The sequence below is a fragment of the Neomonachus schauinslandi genome, chromosome 4 (genome assembly GCF_002201575.2).
Source record: "Neomonachus schauinslandi chromosome 4, ASM220157v2, whole genome shotgun sequence".
NCBI classification, from domain to species: Eukaryota; Metazoa; Chordata; class Mammalia; order Carnivora; family Phocidae; genus Neomonachus; species Neomonachus schauinslandi.
Window position 1 is genome coordinate 148,352,392 of NC_058406.1, and position 12,119 is coordinate 148,364,510.

A 12,119-nucleotide genomic window follows, 5' to 3' on the forward strand; every position below is an offset into this window, starting at 1 on the left:
GACAACATATGAACAATGCCTGGTACAAAACTGATGCTCCATCAGTGGTAGTTTATCCTAACAGTCAAGTGCATAAATTAAGTCACAGACCCAGATTGTTTTGGTGCTGAAATGAGTCTTAAAGACTTTGCAGTTAAACCCCTTCATTTTATAGCTGAGAAACCCAAATCTATAAAAGCTAATGACTTGCCTAAATTGTTGGCATCAGATCTGAGTTTCCAGTTTAGTGGCAAATCACATTTTAAATGCATGCATAAGAAAGGAATTATAAACTGACTCTTTTGTAAACCAAATAATTATCATTCTTTGGGGGGGAGGGATTTGGCTTGTAAATATAGTTTTCATTTTTATGTATAAAATTTTCTTTAAAATAGTTAGAACACGAACAGAGCAATGACTCAACTGAATAATGTTACTGTAAGTTTCACAGGGATTTATTTTGAAATTACATTTTTGGCATTTATGCAAAAATAGGCAAATGTATTAAAATACAAAGTAAAACAAATAATACATACTTTTGACTGTAGGAGAGATAGAGTCAGAATCCAGAATAACAATCTAAATAGTTTGTCATAATACATAAACCTCTCAAATATTAACAGACTTTCTGGAATCTATGCTCAAAACTAACTGCCTTGTAATGATTCCACTCTTCTTCCCTGCTCAATTGCTAATACATACAATGACATTTCTTAGCAAAATATAATTCAGAGGCACCATCCAGTCTGAGATCTCAGATTCTAACATGTTATGACTTTTAATGTGAACACCAGTATAACCAGAATTTAAACAAATTATGGCAAATAAATTAAAACATTTATATTTTAACATCTATAGACTTTATTAGGTGTTCCTTATACAGTCATCTGGTATGTTTAAAGAGTGAGCAATCATATAAAAGGAAATATGGTCATAACTGATTGAAGTAATAAAATCCTGAAACTAAATAACATCTCATAATTCATTGCACAGCATATATTAGATTTCATTACATCAGTATATAGCTTAGTTGTAAATTCTCCTGATGGCCATAAACCTCTAAGGTGTTGTCATCCTGAAAAATGAAGGGGAGGGAGTTGGTGGGGCACAGAATGGATAAATCTTCAATCGCTCTAGTGTGTTGTATCTTGAAGTTGTAAAGTTGTAGTGCATCGCCACCTAGTGGCAGAATTTAGTACCTTATTCTAACAAGGGACCTTTCCTTGTATTTTCTGAAGTTCTGTGATTCAGTCACCCTTCAACTCTGCTCATCTCTGATACCATAGTTCCTAAAATTCACGTCACCCATACAGAGTAAACTCAATTCCCTTCATCCTCCAAGTTGTCCCGGGTTTGCTTAGTACAGTTTTTATGTTTGCCTAACTTTTAAATTCCAAGTACTTTGGTTATTTTCAAAGCCACACACAGGATGTCTGTATTAACAAAACCCCATCATGTTTGTGAATGTAGAAGGATTATTATGACTGTAGGAAAGTTGGGCTTTGGCCCAGTTTTTATTCTTATTAATGAGTCTCTTAGAAAGTCAGAATTAGTGCAGAATTAATGCCTTCGAGGGGAATCCTTAAAGTAAACATGAAATCCTTACCAAAATCTACACTTGGGATTTTATTAAGATTCTAGAGTTTTAAAACAGGCCATGGTACTGTTAGTGAAGGTTCCTTCACTAACATGTCAGCACCATTCATAGAGCATCACATGAACGTTTAGGCTGCGAGAACTCTGTTTGGGAATGTTACCAAACATTGCTATGCAGTTTGGGATTACCAGAGTCAGTATTTGGGGACCTGAGACCCCATCATTCCTTACTCTGCTTCCTATACCTGGACACCATGAAGGTTGAGTGAAGCACTACATCAGTGAGCATAAGCTAAGTGTTGTATGGAATTGCAAGGAACAGAAAAACAAAATAAGTCACCTGAGAGTAAGCAAATCTATCTTTCTTCGAGGACTAGGAAGCCATATATTCAAAACCTAAATCAACCTCAAACTTCGAACAATAAAAGATACCAAACATTTTACGCTGTACAAAGTAAACTAGCAGGATGTGAAATATTGGAAGTTTAAAAAACACTGCCAATCCAAAAGGCCAAACAGGAAAGCCTTGGCTGGGCTCCATCCCAATCAAGCTGTCATATGGGTCCAATTCCACCTGTCCTCACCTCGGGTAAATGGTATTTCATTCAAGGCCAGACATCCAAAGGGGGTAGATGGACCAGAAATGAGAATGCCACATGGCAGGTAGAGGAAAGGAGCTCAGGACCTGGGCCTCGACTACTCCACTACTAGACTTGATGGTCCTCAGCATTTCCCCAGAATATTTATTCTCCCTTCTATTCACATAGAGGAGCACAGAAGCTAACCCTTCTAGTGCTTGCCATGTGCCAGGAACTATTCTAGGTGCTTGGCATGTAATGAAGTCAGGTAATTTTCACAATAACCCTATAAAGTAGGGTCTATCATGAGCCCCACTTTAGAGCTGAGGAAACTGAGGCACAGAGCAGTTAAACCAGAGTCCTATAGTTACATAGTAGGTAAGTGGATTCATATCTGGGCATTTCTGAATCCCTCTATTCTTTTTTTAAAAAATATATATATTTTTAATTTATTTATTTGACAGAGAGATAGAGAGCACAAGTAGGCAGAGCGGCCAGCAAAGGGAAAGGGAGAAGCAGGCTCTCTGCTGAGCAGGGAGCCCGATGTGGGGCTCGATCCCAGGACCCTGGGATCATGACCTGAGCCGAAGGCAGCCGCTTAACCCACTGAGCCACCCAGGCACCCCTGAATCCCTCTATTCTGTCTACAGATTTTCTGTATTTCAGATTTTCCCATGCTGATTTTTCAAAGAGTACAGCTTTTGGGAACAAAATGACCCTCTATTCAAATGAAAAGATTTCACTGACCAATTAACAAAATTCTCACCCCTTCAACTATTCTTTCAATGGGTTAGATACTGTTTTATTTTCTCTCTTATTCTTCATAACAAGCAGAACAATACTGATAATTATAATTAACAGTAAAAACATCGATGTAGTGTTCTATGGTTTTCAAAGAACTTTTGCATACTTTTTCCATTTAGAAGAATAAGGTCATTAAGTGACGTAGAAAAGCCTTACAGTTTGGCTAGAAAGAGCTCTCACAAAGTCACAGATTGCCCTACTGTCACGCCTCATTTTCTGCCTTGAGCAGGTGGATGACCCAGTTCCTCCTGTTACAGCTTAACCTTGGTCAGCTGTTTGCCCCTGTCTTTCAGTGGAGCCCTTAGGCTTGCTGTAAATATCAACAGCATTCACAAGCATAGTCCCTAAGTATAATGTCGTGGCCTCCCTCCACCCCATCCTTCTCCCCACACACCTTTGTAGGGGTCCTGTGGGAGGTGCTTCAGCTCTGGTCTCCTTGTAAAAGTGCACACTGGACGCTTGGTTGAATGATTATCAGACTCCTGCAAAAGTGATCTTGAAGTTAAAGGAGCCTCTGGAGAGTCCAAGTCAAGGAAATTCTCTGAGGATACAAATGCTTTTAAAAACAGGGGTTCTGGACAGTCCATTTTCTCAACCTTCTTTTGCCAAGCAGGACTACGTTGAAACCTCCTCCCAGTGTGACCTGATATTTTTCTTAAGAACCTCCAGAGAGGGGCACCTGGGTGGCTCAGTTGGTTAAGCGACTGCCTTCAGCTCGGGTCATGATCCTGGAGTCCCGCCATCGGGCTCCCTGCTAAGCAGGGAGTGTGCTTCTCCCTCTGACCCTCCCCCCTCTCATGCTCTCTCTATCTCATTGTCTCTCTCAAATAAATAAATAAAATATTTAAAAATAAATAAATAAATAAAAAGAAACTCTTAAAAAAAAAAAAAAAAAGAACCTCCAGAGAGTCTTGATCTTGCTTGGGTGGTTTTCTGTCCTCGCAGTACTAGCAAATTCACTGGCAACAAAGGAAATACAAGGGCACAGCCTACCTGCTGTTCTTCAGTCTGGTCTTCCTTATTCACCTGAACATGTTTTAGAAAAATTGTTCAATCTTATTGCTAGCTATGTTCTCACCCATAAGAGCCCCTGGGGCAGGGGGCTCAAGCAAGGCAAGAGATCCTATGACCTACAGCTTTTGTGCCAAGAACACAAACATCTGCTATTGCTTTTTCTACTGTAAAAGTGATTGCTACTCAATTATAAAAAATCGACTATCAGAGAAAAGGAAAAATAGAAAACCACCCTTACTCACTAAAAGATAACCACCACTGTTATCTTGATGTTTCCCATCTTTCCTTAACAAAGAGTTGGGGATTTTGTTCCACCTAGTTGTATCTTTCTTCACATAATATCACAAGAAGTTTCAAAGTTTTAAAACTATCTTCATAAATATACTTCTCCCACTCAGCACAGCTTACTTAAGCATGTCCTATTATTGAAAACTTACATTGTTTGGTTTTTCACTCTGATAAGCAATGCTGCAATAAACATCTTTTTCATAAAGCAGCACTGCATCACAGTTTTGGAGTCATACATTATTTCTGTGGACGCATGACTTGGGGCAAGTTGCTTGTCCTCTGTAAGTAAGCCTTAGTTTGCTCATTTGCAAAGGAGTAATGTGCCTATCTGACTGCATTGTTGTGAGACCAATGATCATGAAGTGCACAGTGCCTCATGTAAAATAATCATAATCACTCAATATAATGGTGGCTGCTATTGGAATTATTTAGATTTTGCCGTTCTTGATACATATTGCCAAAATGCTATCCAAATGGGTCATATGCTTATTAATACCCATCAGCAATGTATGAGATTCAAATTTTTTTGAAAAAGTGTGAGAGGAAAGAAATTGAATCACTGAGACACCGGGTGGTCCTTGGTTGTCAGAATTTATCTTAGTTGCTTCATTAGGCCTGATAAGGAAGCATCTTGACACAAAAAACTCAATAATCAACTAAGCATATGTAGTCCACTAAACCATTCTCCAACACTAGCATCTACCGCCATCTTCATCTGTTTCTGTGATTTGTCATACTGTACCAACAATGTATGCAACCAAATGGATTGCCAAGTCAAATCATAAATCTTACAAAATATTAAGTATGTTAAAGGAGAACTGCTTTTACCATGACCAAGACCGTTATCAAATGAGGACTCATCCAACTTGGACCAGACTAAAGAAAATTGGCAAGAATGATTAGGCGTTTCAGAAAATACTCTGAATGTGAAAGAGCAGGCTCTTAGAGAATTTAATGAGGCTAATATTTTAGATATTTTAGCAAAAAATTTAAGACATTCATGTTCATGTTGTAAAAGACAAATGACTGTCAAACATCGTAACCCATTTTGTGAAAAAAATATATACTTTTGATTCTGCTTCAGGAATTTTAAATATAACCCCAAACTTGCTCTTCACGTTGTAGTTCTGTTCTCCGAGGGAAGATCCCAGTCAGATGCTCTCTCTGCACACAGCAGAGGCTCGTGGAACCTTGCACAGGCTGCAGGTCCTACACAGCTCCTTCTGCTGAAGCATTTTAGAATTCAGGGGTGGGAATGACATTATTGAATGGTTCTAATTTATATTTAAAATTATAACCTTAACACTTTTACTTTGTATTTTTGTCAATTTTTTTAACGTCTAGTTTTTGTTTTCTAATACACATATTAACACAAGAGCACATGTATATATCCTACACAGACCCATATTGGGACCACATACATAACTTCTTTAAAAAGGATAGGATGTAAAATCAGTAATATTCAGAGAGCAGTGGTTGGAAAGGGCTGTTTACCAATCCTGGCAAACGAGGGCGTGAATCCTCTTTACATCGGGTACCTTGCAAAGTCTGATAGCCAATCTGTTAGAGTGCTGTTCGCTTTACACACGGTAAAGTCACAGGCACTCATTTCTTGCTCTATTGCATCCCTGCCAAGTGAGGCCCTGAGGGGACTTCCAAGTATCTTGCTAATCTACAAAGGCAATATAAAGGGGACTATTCTACTTGCAAGAACGTTGTATCCTTCAGTAAATTGAGATGTTGTCCAACCAGTGAGGAAAGTTGATTAAAGTGGACTCCCTGAGCTTCAGGAAGCAGTAAAACACTAACTAAAAAATACCTTAAAAGTCTAGAAAGAATCCTAACAGGTAAGTAAATTCAGTAGTTATTCAGAATAAGATTTAGAATTCAAACACTCCAATAATCACCATAGACATTTATTTAAAGTAATACATTTGCAGCTCAGATAGTCCTAAATTGTACATTTCAGGTTTATTCAACTTCTTAAAAATATTTGAGGGCAGCTGCAACCACAGATTTCAACTCCATCATTATTTCTTTGCCCATTCTTCTCTCTCTTTTCTTTCCCGAATAACTTCTTTCAGATATGGTTCAAGATAGAATTTATCCTAAAGAATGAATAAAAAAAAAATTATATGCAGCCATCACATACTGATATATTCCAAACACTCAAGAGGTCTTCGACAAAAGAAATTCATCAAAATTAATTCTTATTTCCAACTTAAGAAAATATATTTTCAAGCAGACTAAGAACTGTCTGCTTTTCTAAAATGTAAAAACCTACAAAGATATTGTAATAAGTTGCTTTGATAGGTTGAGAGGAGAAAGTCTGCCAGAGAAGAAATGAGAGTAGAAGCTTTTGCCTTTTTTTTTTTTTTTTTTAAAGATTTCATTTATTTATTTGACAGAGAGAGAGACAGCGAGAGAGAGAACACAAGCAGGGGGAGTGGGAGAGGGAGAAGCAGGCTTCCGGCCAAGCAGGGAGCCCGATCTGGGTCTCTATCCCAGAACCCCCCGGATCATGACCCGAGCCGAAGGCAGAAGCTTAACGACTGAGCCACCCAGGTGCCCCTTTTGCCTAATTTCAATGCAGTTTAAGGGGTCAGGGTTTACTTCAGAGTCCTTCCTGGAAGCCAGAGGACCACTCTATGGGCTGATCACATGATACCAACATTTTTCCATCTGAGCAGGAAACACTGTAGAGGGAGAACAACGACCCATAAGACAGAGGATCTGGACTCTAGCCCAGGATCTCTATATTAGAGACCTGCTTAGTGATTCTGGAACAGTCCGTCCCCTTTAAGTCACAAAGTAATTATCTCTAAAATGGAGTTAACATTTGCTCTATTAACCTCACTGGACTGTCATGAGGATATTTATTTGACACAACCTTAAGAACTCTAAAGCACTATACAAATGAGTGTTTGTTTCTAATGCTTAATGCTTAGTGGCCAATATTGTCAGATACATAAAAGCTGAGCTACCTCTTCATATTTTGTCCACTGCTCTTTAGGCAAGATCTGATGCCTCATGGTCAGGTCCAGTGCTCTCTTAATGCGAAACATCCTGTCGTTATAAAGGTTCTCAGGAAGCCTTCTTATGGCCTCTTTCACATCATCATTCTCATATATTGTATCATCTCTCATTAACCCTGTGACAGAAAACAAGAGAGTCAGATTGAATACACATCTCAAAAATCAAATTTTTAAAAAAAAAATGAGTGAAATATGTTTATGACATAACTTAAGATTCAGGTGAAATATGTATGCATTTCATACATAATAATGGGTTATTTCTTTTTTTAATTTAAAATCAATTAATTAACATACAGTGTATTACTAGCTTCAGAGGTAGAGTTTAGCGACTTATGAGTTGTATATAACATCCAGTGCTCATTACATCAAGTCCCCTCCTTAATGTCCATCACGCACTTACCCATCCCCCCAACCACCTCCCCTCCACCAACCCTCAGTTTGTTTCCTATAGTTGTCTCCTGTGATTTGTCTCCCTCTCTGATTTTGTCTTATTTTATTTTTTCCTTTCCTTCATAATGGGTTATTTCTTAAATGGTACTGTAGAAACAGTCTTTTAAAAACCTGTCACAAAATTCACATTTTATCTAAAATAATTTTAAAAATATCTAAAGTATCTACTTTGTTTTTAAACACACATCAATAAATCACATCTCTATTTTCTTATACTTTGAATCTGAGATCAAGGTATTAAAGAACCTTAAGATGACAGTGTACTAAGGAACCAGTAACATTTTTTTAAAATATAATTTTTATTTATTTATTTGACAGAGAGAGAGCACAAGTAGGCAGAGTGGCAGGTAGAGGGAGAGGGAGAAGCAGACTCCCCGCTGAGCAGGGAGTCTGACGTGAGGCTCGATCCCAGGACCCTGAGATCATGACCTGAGCTGAAGGCAGCCGCTTCACCAACTGAGCCACCCAGGCGCCCCCAAGGAACCAGTAATATTTAATGATGCTTCTGTCAAGCTTCAATTAAAAAAAAGATGAAGTTCATGGCAAATTATAAAGATCTAAAAAAGTTCAGGTATCCAATGATTTGAACATTCGACAATTTTAACATCTGAGAAATCTCTTACTTTCAAAGTTCATATAACTTAAATTTTCAAATGCCAAATGGAGGAGTTGGGAGAGGGAGCGTGCATTAAGGAAAATGTACTGCTACCATATTTCAAGAATGTAACTTATTTCCACCTCAAACATCTGAGATGACTGATTCTATTACCCTCTTCTCAAAATAATAAAAAGGAAATGGTCGAACAATAACATGTGACCAAATTTTACAATTTTATAATGTACACAGGTACAATTAGTTAAGCTGTTTTTGGGAATCATAACAACTCTTGCAAAAGCTAGTAAAACCCAGGCATTAGGTTGGTTGTCCACAATGGAACATCCATAGATGTTTACACACACACACACACACACACACACACACACACACAGTCTAAATCATATATATACTATATATATATATATTATGATTAGTATAGAATCATATATATAATATATATAGCATAGAATCATATATATATATATATATATATAATCTGTAATATAACTTTAAATGATTTCAATATTTGGATTTTACTGTAATTTACTTATAACCAGTTGTTCAAGAACATCTTTGTAGCTAAATCTTTGGGCAATATTTAAATTATTATATAAATTATTTCATTAGGATGAATTCCTAGAAGTGAGATTGTGGGTCACATGGCATATACATGTTTAAGACCTATGATATGAACTATATATAAAGCAAAAAAAAAAAAGAAAACCAAGGGAAAAAACAGATACTCACCCAGTTTATTGAACCCTGCAGCATTGTAGTACCATTTTCGAATACCCTCCAGCCACCGGCTTGATGCTGCAACTGATATTGTCACACTGTTAGTTGCTATGATTCACTTATTATACTATATGAACACCTGGAAAGGCAAGCAACCAGTACTCTTATAGTTACCTTGTTAGAGAATGCAAACATAGGAAGGAATTTCCTTTTGAAAGTATATATTCTGTATACTGTAGATAAAAACTGCTTATTTTATCTATGAGCAAAAGTGATTAGAGGTTAAAAAAAAATGGGCAGCAAGTCATGGGAAAAAAGGGTAAACTCAAACACATGATGTACAAAAGAGCTACAGTAGTTATTAGCACTCCAGCCTCTTCACGTCAAGTATCCCATCTTTTATGTACCCCTGCTACCATCAGAACTGAACGGGTAGGGTGTGGGACTGGAACTCGGAACTCCATTTTCTGCAATTTCAGAAAGAAATTACAGGAAATAAATGTAAACTTTTCTTATCAAGGGAGTTGGAGTTATATGTAAAGACGGTAAGACTTCAGGATAGGTTGGCAAGTCTCAATGACCTTCATCTTCCAAAATCTTTATTCTACATTACCTTTACTTCACTTGCCTAGCCTCTTTAAAAATATACGTATTTCTGGGAGGATTTTTGATACCATTAGCCAGTCATTTAATAGTAATATGGATTAGTAGAAGCAGCCCATTTTCCTCCTCCCAAGTAGCTAACTTTCCAACAAGGAAATGGATATTTGAAAATGGATGAGAAGAAATAGATAACATTAAAGTTCTTTGGGGAGGACTGAGCCTGATGGGATAACCCAGTAGGGGCTAAGGGCAACATGATAGTGCCTGATGTTCGTAGGAGAGATGTGTTAAGAAGGGGAGATAGAGCAAATTTAAATTTTCTTTTAAAATTCTGTCTGGGGCTAGCCTCTCACCAAGGCATGAAAGCAAACTCTTTTATTCCAACCCCTCCTCATCCCTACTCCTTAGCATATCATTGATTACACAGCTTTGGTAAATCTCCTTGAAAATTAAGCACCATGTAGAAGATGGCTCCTAGAAAAACAAGTACCAAAGAGTCAACAATCTACAAACATACTTGTAGAAAACAAATGATCTGTATACATATTTGCCATTGACGGTGATGATTAATATTCATTGAACACTTGTGTGCTAGGCACTATCCTATCTGCTTTACCCACACTGGCTCGGTTTATTTACAACACGCCTGTCCTCGCAGAAGAATAAGGTTTACAGAACTTATCCTATCCAAGATCAGAGCCAGCTAGTGATAGGGTCGAGACCAGGTCTATCTAGTTCTCAAACACAGGACAGAGCAGAGTGCCTTCTATATTTGTCAAATTAATGAAACAACGAATTCCTAAATGTCTCCCCCACTCCCCAAAAAGTTCAATGTCATTTAGATTAACGGATTTTTCAGGCAATCTGATGTTTCACCATCGCTGAGGGCGAGGAGAAAGGGGCCAATATCATTTAAAGGCTACTCCAATTTATACCTCCAGAAGGCAGAGACCGGCAAAAAAGGTGCGGGGGAGGGAAAATCCTTGGTGTTCACGATCTGTTTTAAATATTCCGGTAATTTCTGTATTCTATTGCATAATAAGTATGTTTGTTTTAGTGCCTACAGTAAATACAAACTTCTCCAAATCTACAGACCGAGCTGACGTTCCAGATAAGCAAAAATTAATCTGAAGCTTCGCTGTAACACTGGCTCAGCTGCCCTGAATTCCGTCTGAGAAGGGCGAGGGGTGGAAGGAAGTTTGCAGACCTATTTCCTCCGGTCACTTTGCCTCGGTTACCTGATCAGCGTAAAAGGGAAACTAATACCGCCCTCGTCACACTGGCAGGAGAATTTATCGCACACGACAAGGCTAGACTCACGGCAAGCACTCGGTTCATTTTGGTCGAAAGTCACGCACTATTATCTCCTAGTGTCCTTGAACACTTCTAAGGCCGAGGGGAAGGCCTGCCGAGCACAGGCAGCTGGAATGGCAGGGCTATCGGAGGCACCGCGGGCACCTTCACCGACAGCAGATCCACCTTCAACCCTTCGGGTGAGCCCGGCTAGCCTGGGGACAGTAAGAGGGTGGGGGGAAAGGCGCCCTTTAGGCTGGAGCGGAGCCTCCACCTTCCCTGACGTCGGACACCTAGCCACTTAGAGGAAGCGGAGCAATTTACTGGAAGAAAAAAAGGCTGAGTGTGGCAATGCCTGTCAGGGAGGCCACCAGGAACTTACCTGCAGGCCTGCTCGCCATTTTGACCCGAGGCTGCAGCGTTGCCTGCTGGGTAAGTCCTGGAGGACGCCCTGGGCCCTTGCGCAGGCGCCTTACGTCGCGTCGCCTGGCGAGGAAGGACGCCCGCGCAGGCGCAGTTTCTGGCAGCCGACTTGGGGCACCTGCGCCTGCCGTTTTTTCCGCATGAGTCCTGCCAATGTAGTAGGGCGGGCATTTTGCGCGCTCCGTTCCATGAACCATTTCGGGTGACCTGATGGGAAGAACATTAGGCAAGGAATAAGGGGCTTTAGCCTGGGTTCTGTGATGGACGAGCTGTGGGAATTTAGGGAGTATTTATTACGCCCTTTGTGCCAAGCAAGGCGCTAAGCGTTTTACCTGCGTATTATTTTCATTCTCATTTAGTTCTAAATCCGTGAGGTAAGTACTATGATTATCCCCATTGTAGAGAGGAAACAGGGGCTCAGAAAGTTGGGATAAATTGTCCAAGACTACACAGCTAGGAAGAATCCAGATTTATCTTCTAGTATCAGAGGATCCGGGTAAAACTTTGGGACTCCTTCTTAATTCTAGGGCCATATACCACACTACTAATCCAGGAGACACTAACCCTCTCTGGCCTTCCGTTTCTCCAGCTTAAGGTCTACACCAAACCATTTTCGTGGTAGGTTAGGTCAGCACACACGAAAAATTTAATACTAATCTAAGATACAGAGCAGAATTTGTGTGTGATTTTAAGATAAAAGTATACCCTCAAGGCCTCAGCCCC

At 39.3% G+C, this 12,119-nt stretch overlaps 1 protein-coding gene across 2 annotated transcripts; it reads right to left on the minus strand.

Annotated features, from left to right (window-relative positions):
• Positions 1-427: 427 nt before the first annotated feature.
• On the minus strand, positions 428-11,449 carry LOC110578709 (cytochrome b-c1 complex subunit 7). Of its 2 annotated transcripts, XR_006539896.1 has the most exons (5): positions 9,090-9,191; positions 7,244-7,410; positions 6,240-6,367; positions 3,352-3,436; positions 428-1,054 (listed from the first exon to the last, which is right to left on the minus strand). XR_006539896.1 is itself a non-coding variant. In XM_021688252.1 (4 exons), the coding sequence occupies exons 1-4, from the start codon at positions 11,372-11,374 to the stop codon at positions 6,290-6,292; spliced, it is 336 nt and encodes a 111-aa protein (XP_021543927.1). In that variant the 5' UTR covers positions 11,375-11,449; the 3' UTR covers positions 6,160-6,289. The 2 variants fall into 2 exon arrangements, 1 of the variants encoding a protein (XP_021543927.1); XM_021688252.1 differs by lacking the exons at positions 428-1,054; positions 3,352-3,436 and adding an exon at positions 11,356-11,449 and having other exon boundaries at positions 6,160-6,367; positions 9,090-9,161.
• Between the last annotated feature and the right edge of the window lie 670 nt (positions 11,450-12,119).